Source organism: Triplophysa rosa, linkage group LG9, assembly GCF_024868665.1.
Source record: "Triplophysa rosa linkage group LG9, Trosa_1v2, whole genome shotgun sequence".
Classification (NCBI taxonomy): Eukaryota; Metazoa; Chordata; class Actinopteri; order Cypriniformes; family Nemacheilidae; genus Triplophysa; species Triplophysa rosa.
In genome coordinates, this window is record NC_079898.1 from 8,991,590 (window position 1) to 9,017,309 (window position 25,720).

Consider the following 25,720-nt stretch of genomic DNA (forward strand, 5'->3'; position numbering starts at 1 on the left):
TTTTAATTTTCTTATGTCATTAACACTTGTGCATCTTTTGCACAAAGGTTTTTTTAATGCATAAATGGAATGTTTAAAATGAGAAACATAAAAAAATCTATTTAAAGCATAATGTAAATATATAGTTTATACTTATGTCGGTGGTGTTTTTTTGAAAAAAGTAGGCGAAACTATCAAACCTGAGATGGCCACTAGATGGCGTAATACAGCTGTACAGCTCAAACTGCGATAACTCGCCTTTAAACTGCTTCAGTTTAAAAAATGTAGTAATTTCAAAGCTTATTTCTCTGTAAGAATTTAGTCACTCGTTGAAAATAAATAGGACATGTATGAATTGCATCCAACCATTTTTATTCTTTTATAATATTATTACTACTAAACACCTAATGATGTTGATGTCAGTCAAATGTGAAAAACTGAAAAATCGTGTCCTGTCTCTGGCTGTGTATTGTAGCACGTGATTTCTGCATATCGTTGTCAAGAATCCCAACACTTACAAACTTGCAGCTGTTAAATTTAAGCTCTTAAATTGATTTATAACAAGATCCCTGGTGATTTCAGTCTGACCTGAAGCTGAATGGCACGTTTTAACATTTACGTTTGTCTTGTGAATCGGATAAAATGTGTTACAGGCTTTGGAAAAAAAATGTAACACCCCTTTAATTATTTTAGGACTAGAAGCCCATGACATTGTATTTTCTTAAATTACCTGTCTCACGCTTTGTATGCGTGACATAATGGCCAAACCATATATGGTAAGGCACATTTAAATTGAACAGGGTGTGTCACGGTTGTTATGACAATGACGGAGTTTTCCCCTTTTTTCCATATGAACACCTAACTTTGAATCGACAAACCACAGCGCCCTGTGGGATGATGCGCTCTCCAATGAGCATTGGATCCATCTGTTTCCTCACTTCCTCTGTCTCTCTCAGGGCTCGCCTCGAAACTCCTGTGTTGCTCGACGGCCATCTTGGATCTCAGTCTAAACGAGAAGCGACAGACACGACTGCTCTGATGGAATGGAACCGATAACGAACGAATTCTAGCCGCGGCCTAGACGCCAGTGAGCGCCCTGCTGCTGCCGTAACCGGTGAATGTATCGGACAGTCTGACTGAAGGATCGTCGGATGAGAAGATTGTCTTTGGGGCAAATCGCAGCTGAACTGCGGAGGCCCTGCGAAGTGCAATTGTCACTATTCTTACTTGAACCGGACATCGGAAATATGAAACAGACAGCGGCGCCAGGCCAGAAAGTAGTATGTTCTTATTAGTGCACGAGTTATGGTACATATAGCTGATCGCGTTTGGTATTTAGTAATCTGTTAGATGGCTGTACGTCGATTTTAAAACACAATAACTCGAGACCGTGAGCATCCGGTACATTTCAACCAAACTTTCAACAAGTTTGCTATAAGTGTTAGAAAAAAAATCAATGATATTAGTCAAACGTGAAAATTGTGAAATTAGTATTTTCCCATTCGTTGCATCGCTTAAATCATTGCTTATTTTGTAAATCCGGAAAAGCGGCTCGCCATCAACAAGATGTCAACAACAAGAGCACCGCTTCCTACCGTCAACGAGAGGAAAGCCGAAAACGTGAGTAGCATGTTTATTTCTTTATTATGTGGGTTAATACTCGATACGAACCCACTCGGACTAATGTTGCTTAATCGGCCATCAGTGTGATCTTTTGATCCGTCTCATTGTGTGTCTGCGTCTCAGAACCCAGCCGGCAGTTTCGGGGAATCTTTACTGCGCTACCGAACTGTACGTTAGGTGGAGAAATGATGCAAACTGACTAAATCATTCAGTCCATTTTTGGACAAAATGCGAGGCAGTGTCGCATGTTTTTGTGCTGACCGTGTGCTTTAAGTGGATTAGCAGTATTGTGCCAGTCTTTAGACAGATGGGGCACCAGGCTGAAGTGACGCATGGGGTCCAGGGCATTGGCGATTTGGCTCTATTTCTGCTTTATGCTCAACATATGCTCGATTAGACGAACTCCTGCACGCTCATCACTGACTGGCCGTGCGTGGGTTTGCATTTTTAATGCGCGGATGGGATGCAGATATTGCGCATTGGCGTCAGTCTGCGTCCTATAGGTTAGTGCTCATACGTCAGCAGTGAGGCTAATGCAGGTTCCCCCTGAAGATGCCTGTGAATGTTATGGCTTTTTTCAGTCTTTGGTATGACACACCACATCTGTCTTTTCTAAAGAACAGTGTGCACACAACCGAATTTCATACATTGTTACAGGCTCTAGATCCTAATGTGTCAAGTAACTGGCTCTCTGTATGCAATATTCCTTACATAATTGGTCCTATTTATACAAATGTATTGCTTAGTTTTGAGAATCATGTCAATTGAGGTATCAATCTTTGGCTGTTCATGTCCCACCCGCCCCAAAATTCACACGAGCGCACAGTCGCACACACACGGGTGTCAAAAAGATTTCGGCAGTGATGCAGTTGGTCAGTATCGGGGTTGGTGAATGGGAGAGTATTGATGAGTTCTCACAGAAAAGACAGGACTGTTTGGTTCAATGCCATTCATCTTGCCAACACAAAAATGAGAGGATCTCAATCTAACATGAGGCATCGTGCAAGTGTCGTAAGTGACCTTTTAATCATCATCATTTTGTCATGTTTTGATACGGGCTGTCAATTAATTTCTGTGCCTTTGTTTGCCTCTTAAACCTGAGGATGTTGTTAGGTTTTTCACATCTGTTATGCAGAGCTTTGTGGATAGCATTCAGGGTGTCCGACATCAGGGACAATATGCAGGATTTATTGGGAACGTTGTATAGCGCAGTGTCAGCGTAGTCTCATATACAGGGGTGTTGATAGGAAATGAGGCTTACCAACTTGCTCAGTGTTATCATGTTGCACTTATGACCCCATGAATGGAACGATTCAGTGAGTGTTTGTTGTCCAGAGGTCCTCACAAGGTTACACTGGATCTTGAGAAATCAGCTAATTTTTCTGACAGACAGTATTTTGTATGTGTATGAATTTTTGGGCCATGTTTGACTTGATTGTTTGGGGAAATCTGAACGGCAAATTAGAAGTCAGCTGTCGTGTGGTGACATAAGAATAGAGATGTTTGGGAGTTTAGGGATATGACTGTACTAATGGACCTCTCTAACACAGGACAGTTGGAGTCAATATTACTGATTTCTACACTGACAAGACCCTTTGTCCTTTTTGCCGTTTATCAGTTTTCATATGACAATTATGACAGCTTGGAAATGGAATCCATCCTAGAGGGTAAAATGTTGGAGAAAATAAGCACAAGTTATCTTTGAGAGTTTCCATGCATAGCTGCTTTATACATTTTCCAACAAAAACACACACATACACATTAGTGTTTGTGTGTTATTATTGTCCATAAAATCAAACCTAAAATATGGTTATTTTATTTTATTCTGTTCTGATTTGTTTTGTCTTTCAAATCCACAGCACACGACAAATGGGCATGGCCGGGCAGAGGTGACCTCTCGGTCGGTGAGGTCGAGTGGTCGAAACAGGAATTCTGGATCGGGGTTGGATGATGTGCACCCTGTTATTGGGAATTACCGACTTCTGAAAACCATAGGAAAGGGCAACTTCGCCAAGGTCAAACTGGCTCGCCATATCCTCACAGGAAGCGAGGTGGGATGTCAAGAGTCATAAGTGTGTTTCCTGGCGCGCAAAAGGCCACTGGGGTTTTTCCAGAGACACATGTAGCTGTTCTGCCCTAGTGTTTATTTTGAGAAATTGTTTTAAAGATGCTCAAATGGATATAAAATAATAAACTATTATGAATGACAAAGCCCCACTGATGTTAAATTGAAATATCAAATACAGAATTTTTTGTTGTATTATAGTTTACGTTCGTCTTTCCATTTCCTCTTTCAGGTAGCAATAAAAATGATTGACAAAACCCAACTGAATCCAACAAGCCTTCAAAAGGTGAGTGTCATGCTTATTATTATCATAAAGATAGCCGTGTGTGCTTGTGCTGTGCACATCTGACGCATAAACTGATGTTTCTCAATTACTTTATGGATGTATGATGCTCACTTTTTATGATTGTCAGCTTTTCTTCTCAATGCCAAGTAGCGTGCTTGAAAATGGCTGGATCAGGTTGTTTAAATTTTGTTCTTAATAATATCTACATTCAAGTAAATAGTTTACTTAATGATTCTGAGGAATTGCTTTGACCTGTGACATATTGTGTATGGGTTACATGTTGCTGGTAGTTGTGTTGCTGGTAGAGCTGCAGTTGCGTGAAAATTCATGAAAAAATGAATATTTCATCAAGAAATAAACATTTGGTCATCGCCATGATGTTGTTTCCATCCAGGATATTAGGTAGCTTTTCTATGCAAAGTTCTTTTTGGTTCTTTTAAACGTAAACTTTGTTTAAAATGCAACAAATTATCTTGTGATGGCTGTAATATGCATTGGACACATAAGAGCCAATAGTAATTGAATGCATCAAGATGTCTTTACTAGAATCTCTATTTGGGATTCACAGAAGAAAGAAAACAAGGATGTGTTAAAATGGATTTTTGGGCAAACTGTTCCTTTAAATGTGTCAAGAAGAACTGAACGTTACTGATCTTCTGCGATATCCGGTGGATTTTTACACAGGTTTGTTAAACGGACATGCAGCATCCTTCATCGTGAGGAGTTTGTTCAACAGAGTTAGCAGTTACCTTCACACACCGTGCACAAATACTGTTGTACCAGCTGTGCTGTAATATTCTGCCCACCTACTGCAGACCACATCGCCGCTCAGTCCACTTTCACCGAGAACAGGCTGCCACGCCTGCGCATTTGCTGCCTTGTTTTAGAAAAGGTTTATTTCTAACAGCTTTCAGAGATGTGTGGGATCTGGAGCGAAAAACTACTGTAATATGTGTTGGGTCGGACATTGAGAACTGGTTTCTGGGATGGTTTACAAAGTGTCTAATTTGATCATGATGTTAAAGGGACAGTTCACCCAAAAATGAACATTCTATCCTCATTTACTCACCCTCAGATTGTTCCAGACATGTGTAAATTTGTTTGCTCTGCTGAACACAAAGGAAGATATTTGAAAGAATGCTTATAACCAAGCAGATCTCATCCCCCTTTGACTCCCATTGTATTTATTTTCCCCACTATGGCAGTAAAAGGGTGATGAGATCTGTTTGGTTATTGACATTCTTCCAAATATCTTCCTTTGTGTTCAGCAGAACTAAGAATTAAATGCAGGTTTGGAACAACTTGAGGGTGAGTGTATGATGACAGAATTTTTATTTTTGGGTGAACTGTCCCTTTAAGTTGAAGCAGGATGTTTCCAGCGACAAGAAATTTGTTAGTCCAAACTGGAGGTGAGACAATTTGATAATGCGCAGGGTTGCAAAAAACGATAGAAAATTACAAGTGTATTTTATTTGTTTTATAGAAAACAAGACCGATGACAAGAATGTGAAGTATGTTCTCTGTCTGTATTGATTATGATTTAAATCTGTTTATTTGTAATGTATAATCATAATGTAAAAGTATGATCTCATAATTATCCTATAATAATTGAACTATTATAATTCTACCTAAATCAATTACATAAAAATGGCTTTAGCTCCCATCAAATACAGAATTGAAGTGAACATTGGTTAGGACATTATGTTGAACAGTTTGGAGCTCTCCATCAATCTTCACAACAGCCAGTGAAGAAAGCAAGAGGAGGAGGGTATGAGAGGGGGGACAGGACAGATGGACATTTGGGTGGGCCAACGGTGAAGTGACCGAATGGAGGGACCTCAGAACAGTTTGGGGTAGAAGATAAAGACTAGAAACAGGCACTGATACAGAATGCCTGATGACAGGAAGAATGAGAGGAGCAAACGGGACATGCGATATAATAAGTGAGAGACAGACAGATAAATATGAAATGAAAGATGGCAGGCTTGAGATGAAAGGAAGGATTGAAAAGATAATGCTAATCAGCAGTCGCTCTGTGATACACAATCTGAGGCCGCGGCTCTAATTTTAGCTGCGAGCCGCAGCAACCATTAGTTTTTCCACAGAGCCATCGATTGGGATTCTGTGTATTTTCTGTCTCTCTGTGGCTTGTTGGCAGCTCGCTGGTCCTCAGCCAACACACGATTCTGATTCTGATCTCATTTCACTGTCTCTTAGCTGTGTTAAGTTCAGCAGCAGCATCGTTTTAGGTTGCGTTCCTTATTTCTGTCTATCTGTGCGTCTGTGTTGTGTGCGAGCGTCTTTGAGAGTCGCAGGTTGTGTAATTGCCTGTGGGCGTGCGAGCTCCGCACAAGGTCTGGACCCTCAACTGAAGTGAGATGTTCTGCCGGGTTTTTTTAGTCATCACAGAGGCGTTAGGAGGATGGTGCACCAGAGGGAGGGGATGTGAGAGTTGAGCGAGAAATGAGAATCTCACGAAAAATATATTTGACTGTGCTTATGCTGTGCTGTTCAAAAGCCTGAGAACACGCTGAAATCTAGAACTGTTCAAATATAAACTATTTTCAAAATCAAATCTATAAATCCTAAAACGCAAAGTTACGAAGAAATGAAGAAGCAATATTTAAGTTTCTCCTCTGTTCTTGATCATTTACTCACCCTCAGATCGTTCCAAATCTGTATAAATTTCTTTGTTCAGCTAAACTCAAAAGAAGATATTTGAAAGAATGTCAGTAATGAAAGCGATCTAAGCCCCCGTTGACTCCCATAGTATTTATTTTCCCTACTATGGTAGTAAATGGGGTAGAAAGATCTGCTCAGTTACTGACATTCTTCCAAATATCTTCCTTTGTTTGTTTGGAATGCACCGATGATGCTCTTTAAGGGCCTGATCAGACAGAACGGGTCTTTTGCTGTGAGACGCGCCACTTTTGAATTGTTTTCAGTTGGCAGGGAGCGTTTTGCGCGCTGCTTATGCGCCGGGCGCCTTGCATTTCTGCCGCCTGCTGCGCCTCGCGTTTTAGGAGGAGCACTCTGAGCGCCCGAAGTTGAAAAAAACTCAACTCTGAGCAGAAAAGCGCTTGATGTCATGTGCGCTTTTTTCCATTGTCCAATCGGATGAGTGGAGAGGCGGGGCTTCCCTTGTCGCAATGCTCGGAACGCCTGGAGACATGGAGTAGAAACGTGTTGTGGCTGTTTCGGGTTACCTAGCAACATACAAAAAACGCCGCGCGCTGCTCTTTTCAAAGATTCACCAAAAGAGCAGTGCGGCACGCCTCGCGTTTTCGAACATGAAAAGCGCGTTCTGTGTGATCCTACCCTAACACATTTTAAATCATGCTGACACAAGGCTTCAGTTTTGCACTTCAGTTGTAATTGTAAATTGCAATGGACCCAAGTGTATGGTGTCGATCACACAGAACGCGTTTTTTGCTGTTAGACACGCCTCTTTCGAATTGTTTTCAGTTGGAAGGAGTGTTTTGCGCAATGCTTACTGTGCATTCACACCACCGCCGCCGAGAGCGTCAAAGTGGCCGGAAGTCATTCATTTTCAATGTGAGCCAGCAGTGAGCAGCGGCGTGGCGTGACTTGGCCGTTGAGGGTGTCACGGAGAGTTGAAATCAGGTCAACTTTATGGTAATGAGCTATGACTTCGGAGGCAACCAATCGGAACGTAGAAGTCCACCGCTTGAGAGGATTCCAGACAACTTTTGTCTACGTCAGAGCACCAGAGCGTCCACGAATCTTTCTACAGCGTTGTTGGCAAGTGCTCTGAGCTACTGAAGTTGAAAAAAACTCAACTCTAAGCAGAAAAGCGCTTGATGTCATGTGCCTTTTTCCCATTGTCCAATCGAATGAAAGGAGAGGCGGGCCTTCTGATGTGGTGACGGAACTTTACAGTTGCTTGAAACGTCCAGAGACTGCAATGATGAGGTAGAAACTTGTGTTGGCTGACGCGGGTTAACCGAGCAAGGTCAGAGGAAGCGCCCTGTACCTTTTTAAAGTTTCTAATAATATGAGTGTTAACACTTTATGGAGCGCTCGCGCTATAATCCTTGACTGACAGGACAGCTGTTTCGGTGGTTACCTAGCAACATAAAAAAACGCTGCATTGACTGTAAGAAAAGAGCAGCGCGGCGCGCCTCGCGTTTTCAAACATGAAAGGCGCGTTCTATGTGATCGCCCCCTTATGCTTTCTTGAATTGCATTGTTTTTTCTTTCAAAGTGCCATTTTGTGTAAAGGGACGGTTTAGCCAGAAATTAAAATGTTCTTAGCTTTTGTTCATCCTCAGTTTAGTAAAAATCAATATGACTCTTTCTTAGTAGATATTTTGAGAAATGTCTCAGTGGTTTTGTGTCTATACAATGGAAGTCAATGGGGTTCCGTGTTGTTTGGTTACCAACATTCTTCGAAATATCTTCTTTTGTGTTTTGCAAAAGAAAGAAAGTCATACAGGTTTGGAATGACACGAGTATGAGTAAATGATGACAGAATTTTCATTTTTAGTGAACTATTCCTTTAACCCAGTGAGATAACTAGCTGTTTAGTGAGGGGACTTTGTAAGAGTCATGCTTTTCATTTATGCTGTGACATAAATCTTTGGATCTTCTGCATGGCTTTTAATCGTCTAGGCTTCACTGTCTTGTACGGTTACTATAGAGAGGCTCTTAGAATAAAGGAAATCCCAGTCAGAGCAATATCTGAAGAAAACTTTAACAAATATATCTTATATTTCTGGTTTTGAACCCTTCATTTTGCCTTGCACAAAGATTTACATCTTGGTTTCTGACTGTAAACGCAACGTTTGCCTTTCATTACAAGTTACTGTCAAGAACCTGAACATGATTTCCACACAGGACCCCACAAGTACATTTTTATTCTTGTAGCAAAACGTTTTTACAGGAAAAGAAATCATGCCCAAACCTGTACCTTAGTATGTATCTAAATGTGCACATTTGCCAACTGTTTAAAGCAATAGACTGATTTCACGCCGCTGCCATGTTGAAATCGAAAGTGAGGCAGAGGTGGGAAGAAAACCGGAAGGACAGATAGACTGCAATGGTTTGGACAACCAACCTGGAGTTATTAAAACGATTGATGATCTTAAACGTGACAATATAAGCATTGGATTCATGTCACACAAGCTGTTTTACTTGACCACTTAAAGGGAAAAATCTGTCATCATTTACTCACCTTCGAGTTGTTACAAATGTGTATACATTTCTTTGTTCTGATGAACACAGAGAAAGATATTTGAAAGAATGCTTATAACCAAACAGATCTCAACACCCAATCAATCGCATAGTAGGAAAAATTACTTTATCATTTTTTTGGTTCTGTTGAACACAAAATAAGATATTTTGAAGAATGTAGGACAGCAAACAGTTCTGGGGCACATTTGACTACCGTTGTTTTTTTCCTGCTGTAGTAGTCGATGGGTGTTAAGATCTGTTTGGTCCAAATATCTTTCTCTGTGTTCATGAGAACAAAGAAATTTATACAGATTTTGAACAACTCGAAGGTGAGTAAATGATGACAGAATTTTCATTTTTGGGTGGACTATCCCTTTAAGCCGCACCATCACATATGAGTGACTGTTTAAACTGCCATAAACGGGCCGACACACACAGCCAATCTAGCGTTGTTTTTTAACGCATCATTCATTTTTTCATGTCACACAGACACCCGATGGTTGTCCAACCATTGCAGTCTATCCGTCCTTCCAGTTATCTTCCCACCTCTGCCTCGTTTTCAGTTTCAACATGGCAGCGGAGTGAAATCAGTCTATGTGTTACCATTTTATAACCAAAAGAAATGTATCACAGTGGGGTGAGAATTGCATAGGGGTTATGCTGTACTAAAAGCATTTCCCTGTGGTCTAAAACCTCTCTCTCTCTCTCTCTCTCTCTCCAAAGTTACACTTGAGAGAAGGAAACAGCACGTGCTAACAGCACAAGAACACAGTCTGCCTGCAATAGTGCTATTAAACTTTCATGACTCTTTCATATCATCGAAAGGGGAGGATTCACATTCTTTTTTTTTTTAAAGGTGAATAAATGATGCATAAGTGCTGGTTTCCACAGAGAAGGAAGCACTCAGTTTGCTAACACAATGAGTCAGTCGGGCTTTAGCTTCCGGTTCTGTTAGTACTGAAAGAGTCTACAGCTTTTGTGTACGAGGACATGTTGATAACGTTGAATTATCCTCTTCTTTCCAACAGCTTTCCAGAGAAGTAACAATCATGAAGAATTTAAACCACCCAAATATCGGTAAGTGAAAGGGTTGATGTGGACGCAAATGTTTCCCACCTCGGTCTAACAGCTCATAAGTACTGCCTTTAAATGTTTCTCTCATTGAGTTTAATTGCTTCTCCCGCATTTGTTGTCAGTTCCTGTTTGCAAACAGCGTAATGAGCCAGACACGCCGTCATGTCTTAATACGGAGGGGCTTTATGTATCACCCACCTAAATTTAGATTCTCTGTCGAAGGTTCAGGCCGAGACCTTGAGAGAGCTTAATGGTTATACACAATGTGGAAAAAGGGGAACCGTACAGTATTTATAAATACATTTATTTACAATACCACCAAGGGGGGAAAACACTGTGTTCAGATATGAATGAAATTAATATTTAAATCTTGATAGTCCTGTTTCTATACTTAGAGTTCAACCTTGTTGACTTGAAACAAATCTTATTTTTATCCTGTTTCTTTTTTCCACCTTCCTCTTGTCATCTCTGTTATCCTTTTCTGTAATTCCCTGCTGTGTATCTCCAGTCAAACTGTTTGAGGTGATCGAGACAGAGAAGACTCTGTTTCTGGTGATGGAATATGCCAGTGGAGGTATGTATTTGACACGTTTATCTTGTGTATTTATCTTCTCATGGTTCTTATCTTTGACCTCTGTGTCTTGTGCAGGTGAGGTGTTTGACTACCTGGTGGCTCATGGGAGGATGAAAGAGAAAGAGGCCAGAGCTAAATTTAGACAGGTGCAGTTCTCATACAGTTTTGTTTCAGGATGTTTCATACACAAAGCACACTGTGATGCTTGTTTTCTGTTCGATGGGAGTTTGAAGGTGTGCTGAACTGGCCGTTTTTATTATTTTATACTGTTGTCTGATGTCTACTTATGACGTTTGCGTGATTTTTACAATCGAAAACATCAAAATCAATAATTAATAGGCTATTTTCTACCCTGGTTTTGAGGCTGGATGGAGAAACGCTCTGTTTTAATGGGCGTGCCGCATTGAAGGCTTGGAAGTAAACGCCCACTGCTATGATTCGATAGCAGTTTGCGTAGTAAACTTAGTTGGAGCCTTCTGTGAATTTGGTTAGACACGTAACGTTAGGTTACACATTATCACATTAGGTACTTAAAAATATACTTCAACCACTCATTCCTAATATCAGAATCCGAAGGAAGCGACTGTGTTCTTCCACAACCAGGCGCTGCACAATGTTGCATGTTTGTTGCTTGGTCGCTCTAAATAAAAAAAACAGTGAAAGAAGTCCTCACTTTTACACATATGACACGGGGCTAGCAGCTCTTGAGAGCCCTTCGCTAAAGTGACAGGGTTGCCAGATCTTCACAGAAAATATAAGCAAAAAAAGACAAGACAAAAACAAACCTTAAAATGCAAATTGTTTGTATATTTTATAAGACCAAAAATTCTTAAAATCTGCAACAGACCATTTATTAAGACCTAAGTGCCGAGGCTTTTTGATCTAAGACCAAACGACAAGCATAAAAGCGCTTATTAATAACAAACATGGCAACACAACAAAAGAGAGCTGTGTGATGGAGCCTTCCGAGCATAAACACAACACAGCACATATCAGCAGTTTAGTTTAAACTGACGGACAAAACGAATCATTAGCTGAAAAATATGTAGCTATGGTTATCAGTTTGTCAATCATCACAAATCACACGGGAGTGTGTACTATGTGTGGCTAAAGTCATTCGCGAACCAGTGGATGGGGCTAGAGAAGTAGTCGTTGATATTTTTCTGTGGCATTCGCTGAGCCTGGTGTCAATAACAGTTGTAATTTCAGTAACAAGGGCGTTTTCAGTTCTGACACTTACAGGATGTTCGCTTGAATACAATTCCCTCTTATACAACAAAAGCTCGAGTTAAAATTGAGGTCTTAATTCATTGCCCCTTTAAATGAGTTCATGTGCCTCAACTCACCCTGTAATGTCCTGTACTGCTTTAACCAATACCGACTGCGGCTACAAATAATCATTACCTCTCATGCTTTATGACCTCAAGTAACCTTGTCATTGTTCAGTAAAATATTGCTAACATTTTATTATTGTGTGTTCAAAATTGAAAAGATGTTTGTTGCAAGAGCTCTCTGTGTCAACCAAGTTGTTTGTTGAGACATTGTGGTCTTGCTGTCTTTTCAGTGTACTCCATGACAACCGTATCACATGCATCATTGTATTGGACGTTACGTCAAGCTCACTTTTGTGCTAAATGTCACCACATTGAAATCTGATGCATGCAAACAAACGCCACAGCAAAACGAAAGAGATCAGACCACAATCACTGGTATTAAAATATGTTTGGTAAACATGCTGTTGTATGCTGTGCTATCAGATTGTATTATTGATGCAATTTAGATTTTTGGGTTGTTGGTGTGTTATGTCATACTTGTTCTGGGGATAGTGGTTAGTCATCAGGACCGGGGTTGAACATGGTCACTTCTGTGAAAATGAAGAGCCAATCAATGCAGCCCATTGAATTTTGGAAAATCCATTAATGCGAGCAGACAGCTCATGACCCAATCACTGGACTAATGCCCTTTTCCTGAAGTTTATTTGGTAATCTCTGGTTGTTTATAGTTAGTTAGTTTTACAGGGTGCAAATGTAGTGATGTCATTTTATGACAGTCTGATTGTTTTTGTTTTGTACAGATTGTATCAGCTGTGCAGTATTGTCACCAAAAACACATTGTGCACAGAGATTTAAAGGTGAGCAGTCCTCGATTTTGTGTAAAATGTGAATTTGTAGTATTATATAATGACCCCTGAAATATTCAGAAACTTAAGGCGCAGTAAAAGAATGTTGCTTTGAGTAATAAAGTTAATTCATTAATAATTGGTGTCTTCAAAAAACTAGATCATTCCTAGAACTGAAATTCTATTCTCCTTATTAAAAAAATTAAAACGTGACCTTTGTGGCATTTGTATAGTGTTTGTATGTTTTTCTTTATCCACCCCACACTCACATTTCATCTATTTTTACATTCTGTGTCTTTTCACAGGCTGAAAACCTGCTTCTAGATGCTGATATGAACATTAAGATTGCTGATTTTGGCTTCAGTAATGAGTTTATGGTGGGAAATAAGCTGGATACATTCTGTGGCAGCCCACCGTACGCTGCCCCCGAGCTATTTCAGGGTAAGAAGTACGACGGGCCAGAGGTGGACGTATGGAGTTTGGGGGTCATACTCTACACGCTGGTCAGCGGGTCCCTGCCCTTCGATGGACAGAATCTCAAGGTATTCACTTTCCTTTATCAACACGTATGTGTGTGTGAGTCAGTTATTACAGCTGTGTCTGTTCCACAGGAACTACGTGAACGTGTGTTACGCGGTAAATATCGCATTCCTTTCTACATGTCCACCGACTGTGAGAATCTTCTCAAGAGGTTTCTAGTCCTAAACCCTGCCAAGAGAGGAACATTAGAGGTCAGCCTCTCTCATTGTCTCATGCATTTCTTTGGAGTTAAAACATTTTAAAAGCCTGTTGTGTGGTGCAGGTAGGGCTGGACAGTATTTTGAATAATATTGTTTTGCTGGTTACATAATGTTAAGAAACAGTCAAATGAATTCAATGCACTCATCGTCAGGCTTTTTATGCTTCCTAAAGATAAACAGAATTGTGAAAAATGATGTTTATTAAACAGGTCTCAAGAACACTCCATTTCCCATTGGTTAGATTCACTAAATTAAAGAATTGTATATGAAGTTGGCACACCAAAGCTCCAAAAATATTTAAAAAAATGAGTAATTAAAAGACTTTCACATGGTGCGTGTTGTTTTAAGCACACAGGCGCTTAACCAGGATATAGGTGCACTAAATTCCAGTTAGTTGAGGCAAATATTACATCCACAAAATATGATGTACTTTTAAATTCAATAGCGAAGATAATGTTATAGTTTTTTTATAATAACAGTAACTTACCAGAACCAAACTGTATGTTTCATCGAATCGGTTTATAAGTGATTCAACTGTGATTATGACCTTTCCTCTTTAGCAAATCATGAAAGAGCGCTGGATCAATGCTGGCTTCGATGAAGATGAGCTCAAACCCTACGCTGAACCAGATACTGACATCTCCGACCAGAAGAGAATAGGTAAGAAACATCACTTTGTGTTTTACATGGTCAACTTTGAAACCAAACTCTGTTACGGCCGTGTTTACGTCGCAAAGGTAGTGCAGAAGATGCATGCTTTTTTAAAATGAATTTGAGGTGAACACGGATGGTTTAATGACGCACGGGTATAAACGCATTTGCACACCATTGAGAAAAGTTAAAGGCTGGTTAGATGCTGAATATCATTAACAAAGATTACAAGCTGTTTTTCAGGTGGGTCAGAGCAGGCATAATTTAATCTGGCTTTTACAAGACATTGCATCTTAACACAGATGTTTAAGATGGCAGTAAACCGTCTTAAAGGGACAGTTCACCCAAAAATAAAAATTCGGAACTCTTTTATACAAGAAAACACAGAAGAAGATATTTTGAGAAATGTCTAGTGGTTTTGTGTTTATGTAATGGAAATCAATGGGGACCAATGTTGTTTGGTGACCAACATTCTTCAAAATATCTTGTTTTATGTGCTACAGAAGAGAGAAAGTCATACAGGTTTGGAATGAGAAGTGGGTGAGTAAATGATGAAGGAATTTATCATTTGGGGTGAACTATCCCTTTAACTTGAATGTGTACAGATGCCGTTAGAGGGATTGCTACATCAGTGGTGGTGGTGTTGGGAGTAGATGAGAGATCCTAAAATTGTTACTCTATGTTCTATGTATTTAAACACCAATCTTGCTTGCTGTGGTTAATAACGATGAAAGGATGGCACGAGGGATGTACTTGTACAGTGTTGAGTGTTGCATAACACACAGCAGATGGCTCCCTCTCGTCTCTGATCTCCACTCCTCCCTCCTCCTATCTCTCAGCGAGGATCTCCTCGTGTGGAAATGTGATATGATCACATGGGCACAAGTGCGAGCGGGTTTTGCTTACAGGAACTTAAGCTGTAGAGATGCACCTTTGCTCTCTTATCTACGATCGGTCTGCAGCTCCAAACATGCAGAGTAACCGGGCACACACACATGCAGTCATGTGGTTACTTATTGAGGGAGGTGTAAGAACAAGAACATCAGGGTACTTGAATGTGGAGTGGAGCGGAAGGCAGAGAACATGCCGCGTCTAGCCTCCCCACCCCCACTTTGAGAGAACCCTCTCGTTGAGAGGAGCATGCAGGAGCTCGGCAGCCCACAGCAGTGCTTGTGTGTAGAGAAGTGGTGGGACGCAAAGATTCACTTCAAATGCCTCCACGGAGGAAAGCACTTAAGTCAGCTGATATAAGGACTCCCATGAGCTCATTATAAAGTCAGATTTCTGAGAGAGAGAGAGAGAGAGAGAGAAGGGGTGAACCTCTATTCATTCAGTATTATGTCCTTTGGTTCAAGCTTGCTTTGAAGAGAAAGTTCATCCAAAAATGAAGATCGTCTCATTTACTCACTCTTAAGTTGTTTTAAATCTGTATAAATGTCTTTGTTTTGATGAACACAGAGAAAGATATTTGGAAGAATGGTTGTAACCAAACTGCTCTTGGTCACCATTGACTACCAAAGTAGGAAAAATTACCTTTCTGTTGAACACAAAAGAAGATATTTTGAAGAATGTAGGAAAGCAAACAGTTCTGGGGCATTTTTGACTACCATTGTATTTTTTCCTACTATGGTAGTCAGTGGGGTCCAAGAACTGTTTTGTTACAAGCATTATCCAAATATCTTTATCTGTGTTCATAAGAACAATTAAGAGTAAATAATGACAGAATTTTCATTTTTGGGTGAACTTTCCCTGTAATAGAAAAAGCTCTCGGCATCACAAAACATCGAAGAGTCCATTCATTTATTACTCAACTTGCCACATTAAAGTTGAATACAGAGGATATGTCATGTGTCCCATCTAGTCTTATTTATATATTACTCTTTTCAGGTCTTTGTTTTCAAGCGTTCTGTAATTTAAAACAGCTGTTTTTGGACTCATGTCAGAATTATGTAATTGTTTATAAATATTTTTTACCTCTTGGTTTGGTTCAAGTAATCTTTGTGATGTTTTTTATTAATTACATTATCAAAAACCTCACTACATGGCCTATGTAATATGTAAGACATTTTGGTGATGAATGTCCAGTAAAAATAATGTAACTACGTAGCTACTTCGGAATTAATTTAAAGATGTAATTATTTAAGTTTGGAACCAGATTAACCCAATTTCAATCCATATTCAGTTTAGCCATTCAATAGACTAAATAAACTAAATGAAAGGTTTTGTTATAAAACATGTATTTGCTTGCAGTACGGTTTAAGAGTTTACATTTCATTTATGAATTTGATAGATACTTTTATCTAAATGTTTTTTTTATCCAAAGCAACATACAGTATAGTGCGTTCAAGCTATATATTTTCCTCAGTGTGTGTGTTCCCAAGTGATCAAACCTATGACCTAACATATGGCTCTACCAGTTGAGTAACAGGAATGCTTTTTCATCATTTTAACATTTTTATTCCCTTGTTAAAAACCACAAATCGGCTCCGTACGGTTTAAAATAAAGGTTCTCTTTTTTAACACAACTAACAGGGTGTATAGGAAGGATATGTGCTTTAAAGCAGAACTGCTGACTCAACATTCTTACTAATAAAGTAGATTTAAAGAGGTATCGACCTGCAGGTTTATAGTGTGCCGCATAACAACACGGTGAGGGAGTGTGGTGTGAGATGAGTATGCTAGTGGGAATAATTTGATTCTTTGTCTCTGAATGATTTAAAAACATTTTGGTGTACATTTGGGGCCCTATATTGTTTAGTAAAAGAGAAACATGCCGTTGCTGTCGGACCGAAACCTTGTATCTCTGTTTTTGATGCTTTCTATTTTTTCATAAATCATTACTTGTTTGTCTGTGGGTTTTATAAATATTTAACCAATAAAAAGTATTAAAAAGAGCTTGTTACCTGCGACAAAACAGTGTTTAATTATGGAAAAACTGTAGAGTTTTTCCCCTGTAAATGGGAAGTTTTGGAGATACAAGCTTTCAGTCCGACAGCCACAATGCACGATGTTCTTGAACAGAAGCTAGTTTTCTGAAGAAATGGACTTCTGCTTGCTCAGGCAACACCACTTGGGTTACCATGGAGTTTCTTGTGGTTTTTAGTGTGTTGTTTGATGAGTCCCTTTATTGCAATTCTTGGATTTTTCTGCACAGTTTATCGTCCTCCAGACAGAATTCAGAAGTCAAGAACTAAGTTTGATTCGTTTCAACAAAACCACAAGATTTGATGTAACAAGCACAAATGCGAAAAAAACTATTTACAAACTAGTTACACTGGCACAGGAAACAGAATTAAAACATTGTGTCGTATGTGTCATTTTGCAGATGTCATCGTGGGCATGGGCTTTTCCAAAGATAAGATCCAAGAGTCTTTGTCTAAAATGAACTATGATGAGATCACCGCCGTATACTTACTGCTGGCCAGAAAGACCAATGAGGTAAACCGCTAATGAATTGTGGGATTGGTTATTATCGGCAGTCTTGACTGTTTTTAACTGTTTTTGTGGCTTTACAGGAGGTCATTGACTCCAGCTCCAATAGTAATCTGTCGGTGGCAAAGACCAGACCCACCAGCGAGATGAACGGCCAATCTCCATCTCACCTGAAGGTCCAGAGAAGCGTCTCCACCAGTGAATCCAGAAAATCCAGACGCCATAGTGATCAGGGTGACTTTCAGACCACATTTACATTTTTCGTTTACATACAGGCAAACGTTAGCTTGTTCAAGTAGTGTGTAGAAATGTCTTTGTCTTATTGGTACTATTGTAACTAATATAACGGTGCAACATAATGACATAAAACTTACCGTTTCCAATTTACCGTCTTAAAAAGAAAAAGGCAGTACTGAATCCCTTTGTGCTTGTTTTTCTCTCTCTCTCTCTCTCTCTCAGTTGGTATCACTAACTCCGGGTTGAGTAACTCAAAGAGGACGGTCCCTGGCACAGCTGATGGTGATGTCAAACAGGAGGGCGGGGTCACAGCACGTAAGCCCCCCTCTCACAGCCCTCCCAGCCCGCTGCTGGGTAATTCCAACAACCCCAACAAAACAGAAATACCCGAGCGCAAGAGAGGCAGCACCATTACTCCTAATGTGAGTTTACTGTCTGTTTTTGTCCTCCTTCAGTGTAAAGACTGATGTCAGGACTCGACAGTAGAGATTCACATGTAGCAGTTAATCATATCTGCAGTTTCTTCATTCTCCACAGAATAACTCTGGATCCGGAGGCATATCTAGAAGAAACACGTATATGTGCACTGATAGAAACAACACAGACCGCCTTTCGGTTATTCCAAATGGGAAAGAAAACAGGTACAGCGAGAAGCATAGGTTATCTTGCCCGTTTACTGTTTCCACTGCAAAACAAACAATTTTGCATTTAGCTCCTTCAGGCAATGCTTTTTATTAGTCTATTAGTTTATACCTTAGCAGTACTGAAACACACACACACACTATGTAAATGTAGTGAAACCAAGCCTGATTGTGTTTCTCTGTAGTGTGTCATTGTCTCCTGGCTCTCGGGACCCCGGGGCATCCACTCATAGCATCAGCACCGCCGCCACACCCGATAAAACACGTTTTCCACGAGGCACAGCGAGCCGCAGCACCTTTCACGGGCAGCTTAGGGATCGGCGCACGGCCACCTACAACGGCCCCCCTGCCTCGCCCACTCAACCACGCAGCCGCGGTAATGCCAACAACCTACTCACCAAGCTCACCTCCAAACTGACGCGCAGGTAAACGCACTTCTACAACATGCACACATGCTGCAAACCTGTTCATGCATTACAATGCAACATATAGCTGCTCAGTTTATTTCTGTGGTACGTTAGGAATTTCCCTCAATTTAAACTTTTTCTTATTCTTTCCTAAACTCCTCTTCCTTTGGTTTATGTTCTTTAGAACAGAGTTTTATTTTGTCCATCTTTGTAATGTCTGTCCTTTGTTTTTTTTCATCTCTTGTGTTGTAGAAATATGTCATTCAGGTTTTCCAAAAGGTAGGAGTTTGAGTTTATGGAGTGTTAAAATCTCTCTCTTAACGTAATGAGAAGTGTCCGGGGCTGACGCACTAACCCATAGTGATTGGATTGCAGTGATTTGGAGTTTTAATGCTCTCACAGTGGTTGATTTCAGCATGCTTTATAAAACACTGCCTGCATATTAGTGTGGCCAGATCGAATCAATCTACTGCTCTTTAACAGATTGCTCCTGTACTAATGTCTGCATGACACAAGCTGATTGTGCAAAACAACATGTACCACTCGATTTAACACTTCAAACGCCTCATTCGTGACTCATTCGACAAATTCCACCAGGACTTTTGTACATTTTTAGAGACAATGGAATGCTTAGGTTGTCTTAGGAATGGGTTTAATATTTGAGTTGGCTAAATATATTATATATCACATATTGCATAAGAGAGCACAGAACAATCTTCCTTGAGGTGGTTGAGACTACACTGATGTGGTATATTTAAACCTGAATCATGTTATGAGACATTGGATGTCTTTACTGTTTTGAAGGTTTATTTAGTTAGTTCTACACTGCCATCTAGTGGTGAAAAGTACGGTGAAACTTTGGAATGAGTCCGGTGTAAATCACTCTCTGAGCAGATATCCTTTCAAAATAAAAGGATTAACAAAACTGCCTTTAAATGTTGGGTTAAAATTAAATGAATGACAACTCAAGGTGTATTATTGTTGCATATTTGGTTTTACTATAGTTGTTGTTGCAAAATGCATTATTAAAATGATATATTAGGGGTGCAGGATCTAAAAAGTAATGTTGTCAATGGAGATAAATAGTAGTAAAATCAGATCTGAGGTCATCTTTAAAATTAAATTCACACAGATTAGTTTGTTTTATGTTCACCTCTAGTCAGGTGTGTTTGAGTGATGGAGCTGTTTCTGGGTGTTTACATTAAATTATGACCCGTCTTTTAAAGTCTTTGTTCCATTTCTCTGGTGTTTTTCTTTTCCCATCTTTCTCTTTTGTTTCATCATACATGATTTGTGTCAGCTAGGGTGGAAGTTTGAATTTAACAGTAATGTTAGGCTTGTTTTACAGTCGGCCTGTGTTTATGTAAACGCAGCAGTCTACAACAGCACACTGCCCTAATATGGGCATGACGGTGACAGTCTGTGGTGGGAGGAGCCAGTGATGGCTATAAAGTGATAAATGACCACCCAATTCTGGAAGTATTTCTCACAGTCATTTTTCTCATAGACAAAAAGCATTTGATTTAAAGCAAAAAGAAAAGACTGGACTTTGTTTTATAAGGCAGTAATCTACCGATCCCGTAACACGATGTGAAAGATCTGCTGTAATCGGAAAAAAAAAACAATGGAACAACATTAAACTATTCACTCATTAAAAACATTTTAATTTATTCCAAACACTTCACATTAAACAGTTTTAAGACAGTTTGTACGCAAGAAGACAGTGGTGAGACTGTGTTATGCCATTTGCAATGCTTCACGAGAGTGGGTGGTCATTGGCTGAACTCAAATCCTGTTACCGCAGTAACGGCGACTTCTCTGATTGGTTGTTTACTCAGGATAATGATTAGTGTTGTTCTTCACTGGGGATTTGCACATCTACTTTTTATAAATAGTCGCTGTTCTATGGAAACTTTGAATGTCTAAAACTACTAAATTGGAAAAATAGACAATTGACAAGTACATATATTATTTTAAATATTTTAATGTAAAATTGCTTTGTGTAAGGTTCTGTAATATTGGACACATGTAAAAATGATAAAATGGCTGCTGCTTTTGCATTCAAGTTTATTGTAGCGGTTTGTGGGGTTCCGTTTTTCTGTCATTGGGCTAAAATCTTGTGTTACAAAAGATGAAGTGCTTGTGTCTGAGGTAAAGAAAATGCTGTACACATTCAAACAACCAGTTCTTTTGCACTTTTGCTATTCAAACAAGCCAAAACCTTTACTGCAGCTCTTCATTCATAATAGAGACAGTTTGAGGCTTTTTCATTGGTAAAATATTAGCAAAATCCACAGACAGTGGCTAACAGAAATGCTTTATGATAAAGCATGAAATTTGGAGAAACAAGCCGTGCGTCCGCGATCGCTTAATTCCATACTATATAGTAGGCGAAAATGAGTATGACTCATGAGTAGTATGTCCGAAACCTCAAAAAACGTAGGCGAGAAATACCCAGATGGTCTACTGCTTCCGCCGAGATTTGTGAGTGTGCATCAGCTGGACACTTCTCTATCCCATGATGCAACGGTCAAATTTCAAAATTGAATACCATAAAAATAGCTGAAAACTTCAAAGCGGGTGTCCTTTTTTTTAAATGCAAGTACAGATTGATCAATTTCTCGTGAATAAATTATGTTTGTACCGACGCCTAGGTACAGGTTGATGTTAATGCGACATAGGTCAAAGAGCATACGGGTCACATGACAATTAAACATGACAGAGATGCAGTTCGGCCGAAATCTATTTATACTATCCCCACACATACTAAATAAACGTACTGTTTAGGTAGGTACTGTTAGGTTGGAACGGTCGATAGTTAGGTACTTCATTTAAATCAGTACGTACTGTCATAGTATGTGATTTCTGACGCAGTCAAGGTTTCCAGCCAACAGCGATCATATGAAGTTTACATTTATTTATGAAACGACACATGTGCTATTAGTTTTTGTATGGAGCAAGCATATTTTTGTTGCTCTATAGGCCTGTGTCTACCAGAGTATGTGAGCACGTTTCTGGTGGGAGGAGCCAGAATTAGGAAGGATTTAAGGTTATAACAGCACTTTAAACTTCAGCGGACCTTCCGAAACTCACCTTTATATAATCGAGTTTTATAAACACTCTGTCATAATGCAGAAATGCTCTATTACCTGTTTAAACTGTGTCTCAATCTATCCCTTTCTTCCCTGTGTTTCCTTTCTTCCTCCCTTCCTTCCCCTTCCTATCTCTCTCTTTTTCTCTCTCTCTTTTTCTCTCTCTCTTTTTCTCTCTCTCTCTCTTTTTCTCTCTCTCTCTTTCTCTCTCTTTCTCTCTCTCTCTCTCTCTCTCTCTCTCTCTCTCTCTCTCTCTCTCTCTCTCTCTCTCTCTCTCTCTCTCTCTCTCTGTCTGGCTTCCTCCCTCAGGGTCACACTTGACCCGAGCAAACGGCAGTCTGCCATCAAATCAGGGCCGGCTGCCCCTTCTGTGCCCCCCACCCTCACAGTCCCCTCCAACCCTGCGGCAAAGACTCTTAGTAAGTCTGCGCTCCACTCGTTTATTGTTATTCCTCATTGTTTTTCATCCCCCTCTCCTCCTGCCTCTTCCCTTTCAACCTACGACAGGGTTCCCGTGGTTAAGGAAACCTGGCAAAGTCATCAAAATCGAAATTCGCTATAGAAATGTCCTGGTTATGCTCTGCTCTGGAATATTTTTCTCTTGTGTGCAGGAAAAATCGGACCGTTTGTGATGTCTGATTTGTAAACAAAATCAATTCTTGTCAATAGAAAAGTGTGGGAACCCTGTGGCTCTGTTATGGCTTTGTATTACCTGCGTCCACTAGTTGAAGTTTTCTTTGTCGGCTTTGAACTGCTCTTTTCTTCCTGTTCCAGATTGTATGTGAGAAGTCGAATGATTGTTTTGTGTGTCAACTATCAGTGCGAAACTATGCCCGCACTACGACATGAATCCTCTTGCATGTAAAGGGCACACATGTCCTTTATATCTCTATATCTGTTTTATATCAGGTCACAAATAATGTCTCTCATTTAGACTTACCCATAATGCACTATTTTATGAAATGTACTTCACATTTATACACACGTGTCAAAGTCGACTTTTAAAATCTTGGTTTTGTGTTGTCTCAGCCAACATACTGATTTTAGACAGGGTTACCTCTTTTGCTACATGTTTATTCTTTTTTGTTAAACTGCCTTCTTTCTCTCTCTCGCATTCAGTCTGTGTTTGTATCTCGTGCTGTGTGTTTTAAAATGACTAAAAAACAATTTATTCCTGTTTTTCTATCTTCATTCCTTTTTGCTTCATTGTGATCACTAATCAATCAACAAATAATAAAAAAGAGTCTCAACCGAGTTTGAGAGAAGCGGGAGATTTGAGGGCTCAAGGTGAGGCGTCAGGAAACCGCTCATTACATTCATGTGTTTTAGACTCATGTCCATCTGTAACATGGAGATAGAACAGTGTACAGTATGAGGACTATTAGTCTGGTCTGTTCATGTTGAATGATGTGTGTTATCACTACATTCATATTAGGACTTGGCGATACATTAAATATTTACAATAGACCACTTTGCAAGATGTAAACACTGGTCCAGAAGCACTTCAGGGTTCATTTTTTTATCTAATTTTTTAAACCTATATAATAAAATATGAAATATATTCGTTTTTGACTCTGTGAGAAATGTTCTGTTGGTTGTATTTTGTTCAAACGTTTGCGTAGTGTTAAAAACTGAAACAGGACTAGCGTTGTTTACATCTTCGGAAGTGGCCTATATAATTTATATGATTTTGCTGTCAATTTCAGCCATATTGTAAAGTTACGTTCATTAAAGTTAAGTCATTAAGTGGTAAGACATGTATCTCAAAATTTTTAATTTGGATTAATTTTTATTTCAGTGACGCATGTAGATTAATTTTTGGAGTTATGTGCTATTTCATTGGTTCATATAGAGATACAATGAAAACTGAGATATTATACTATTATATAACAGATAGAATGTAAACTGTGGATTGACAATATTATAGTTACATTTTTAGTTTTTCCTAATGACTTAACTACATTAATCATGAGATTTAAGAGAAAAAATATAATACTTTCACAACATTTCGGTGCATATTCATTGTGTATTGTGTTATGGCTCATTATACTAAAATATTTTTTTATCTCCCAGTATTTCATGTTATATAGAATACAAACGTATGCTGCTTCTGTGCATGCCCCAGCATAAGTGCTGTGCATTTGATTTACAGTAATTCCCATGTGTGATAACCCATGCATGCATCTGCTACTATAACTGTTAACAGAGTAACATCAATATGTACAATGTTGTAGCTCTTAATGCATCTATTTCTGCTGCTCCTAAACCGTTCCATTATTAACTCGAATTTTCTCGTTTCATTCTCGCTCGACTGCTTATCGCCTCCTTCCAGTCGCCATGTATCTGGGGATCAGCAAAAAGATGAAGGGAAAGATGGAAAAGACGGCAAACCCCGCTCTCTCCGTTTCACCTGGAGTATGAACACCACCAGCACCATGGAGCCGGCCGACATCGTAAATGAGATCCGAAAAGTTCTGGACGCCAACAGCTGCACTTACCAGCAGCGCGAATGCTTTCTGCTTCTCTGTGCCCACGGGGAAAGCCGCACCGACAGCCTTGTCCACTGGGAGATGGAGGTTTGCAAACTGCCCCGGCTCTCACTTAATGGTGTCCGTTTTAAGAGGATATCCGGCAACTCCATCGCTTTTAAGAACATTGCTTCCAAAGTTTCAGGCGAACTCAAGCTATGAATATATATCTTTAATGTAACTACATAGAGGAATTTATGAAATGGTTCAGTATAGACAAATTAAGCTGTACAATCGTAAAAGTAGCAGTTACCGAATGTTTTTCTTTTTAAAAATAAAACCACTTACGTACATGTATTTGAAAAATTTATATACTTTAACATTGCTTGAAGCAATAATTTCTTAACATCGTTCACACATTTATTGTATTCTTGTGCGAGTCGTTCAATGCTGTAAAAGAAAAGATTAAACCGTTCAGTGTTACGATTGTATGCACCTCACTAGAAGCTCTGAGAATGTTCAGAGAGGAAGTGACTCATTGCCATCGACATCATTTCAGATTGATATGACTGATCATTTAGGAAATGGATGCTGGATTGAGATTTGATGGTTTTATTTTAGCTTTTAATAGGCACTATTCTGTGGTGGTTTTAATTGTGTGTTTTGAGCGGCCCTTGTGTAAGGGTTTGCCCGGACCTTAAAAAAGTTGCTTATGACTTGTCAAATTTGCTCTGCATCTCTATATATTAAAGGTGCTCATCTGTGAAAACAGCTGCAGTAAATCTGATCCGAGTTCAGTTTCACTGTTTGAATGTTGATAAGAGCAAGGTTTAGATGTTTGATAATTTATTTCACATTATTGCCCACTCTAGTGTATTTTTTTGTGTAAATAATAATGTACTTTGTGGTAACTACACATTTTCATACTTTTGCTTTTGGAGTCTTATACCAAAAGGGCATCTTGTAATCTTTTACTTATAAGACTCACAACAGATCGCATTAAAATATCTGTAATTTGTCACAGTGTTCATTGCAGAAATCTAATACAGTTATAAAATCATCCCAACATTGTATCGAGTTTCTTATTTTTAATGGTTGTATTGCACTTGCTGCAACTTGTTATACAACGTGTAGTTCTT

The 25,720-nt window shown here is 39.4% G+C and overlaps 1 protein-coding gene across 12 annotated transcripts; it reads left to right on the forward strand.

Annotated features, from left to right (window-relative positions):
- The first annotated feature begins 912 nt into the window (after nt 1–912).
- Nucleotides 913–25,652, forward strand: mark3a (MAP/microtubule affinity-regulating kinase 3a). Of its 12 annotated transcripts, none has more exons than XM_057342926.1 (19): nt 2,441–2,613; nt 3,462–3,653; nt 3,900–3,953; nt 10,175–10,223; nt 10,729–10,794; nt 10,870–10,940; nt 12,869–12,925; nt 13,219–13,455; nt 13,525–13,644; nt 14,214–14,313; nt 17,630–17,742; nt 17,820–17,970; nt 18,196–18,395; nt 18,511–18,614; nt 18,800–19,039; nt 19,206–19,300; nt 22,423–22,532; nt 23,356–23,400; nt 24,446–24,559. In XM_057342926.1, exons 1-18 carry the CDS (start codon nt 2,509–2,511, stop codon nt 23,371–23,373), a joined length of 2,082 nt encoding a protein of 693 aa, XP_057198909.1. In that variant the 5' UTR covers nt 2,441–2,508; the 3' UTR covers nt 23,374–23,400; nt 24,446–24,559. The 12 variants fall into 12 exon arrangements, with proteins under 12 accessions (XP_057198903.1, XP_057198911.1, XP_057198904.1 ...); XM_057342922.1 differs by having other exon boundaries at nt 2,444–2,613; nt 19,274–19,300; nt 24,446–24,650; XM_057342924.1 differs by lacking the exon at nt 23,356–23,400 and having other exon boundaries at nt 24,446–24,600.
- The last annotated feature ends 68 nt before the right edge of the window (nt 25,653–25,720 follow it).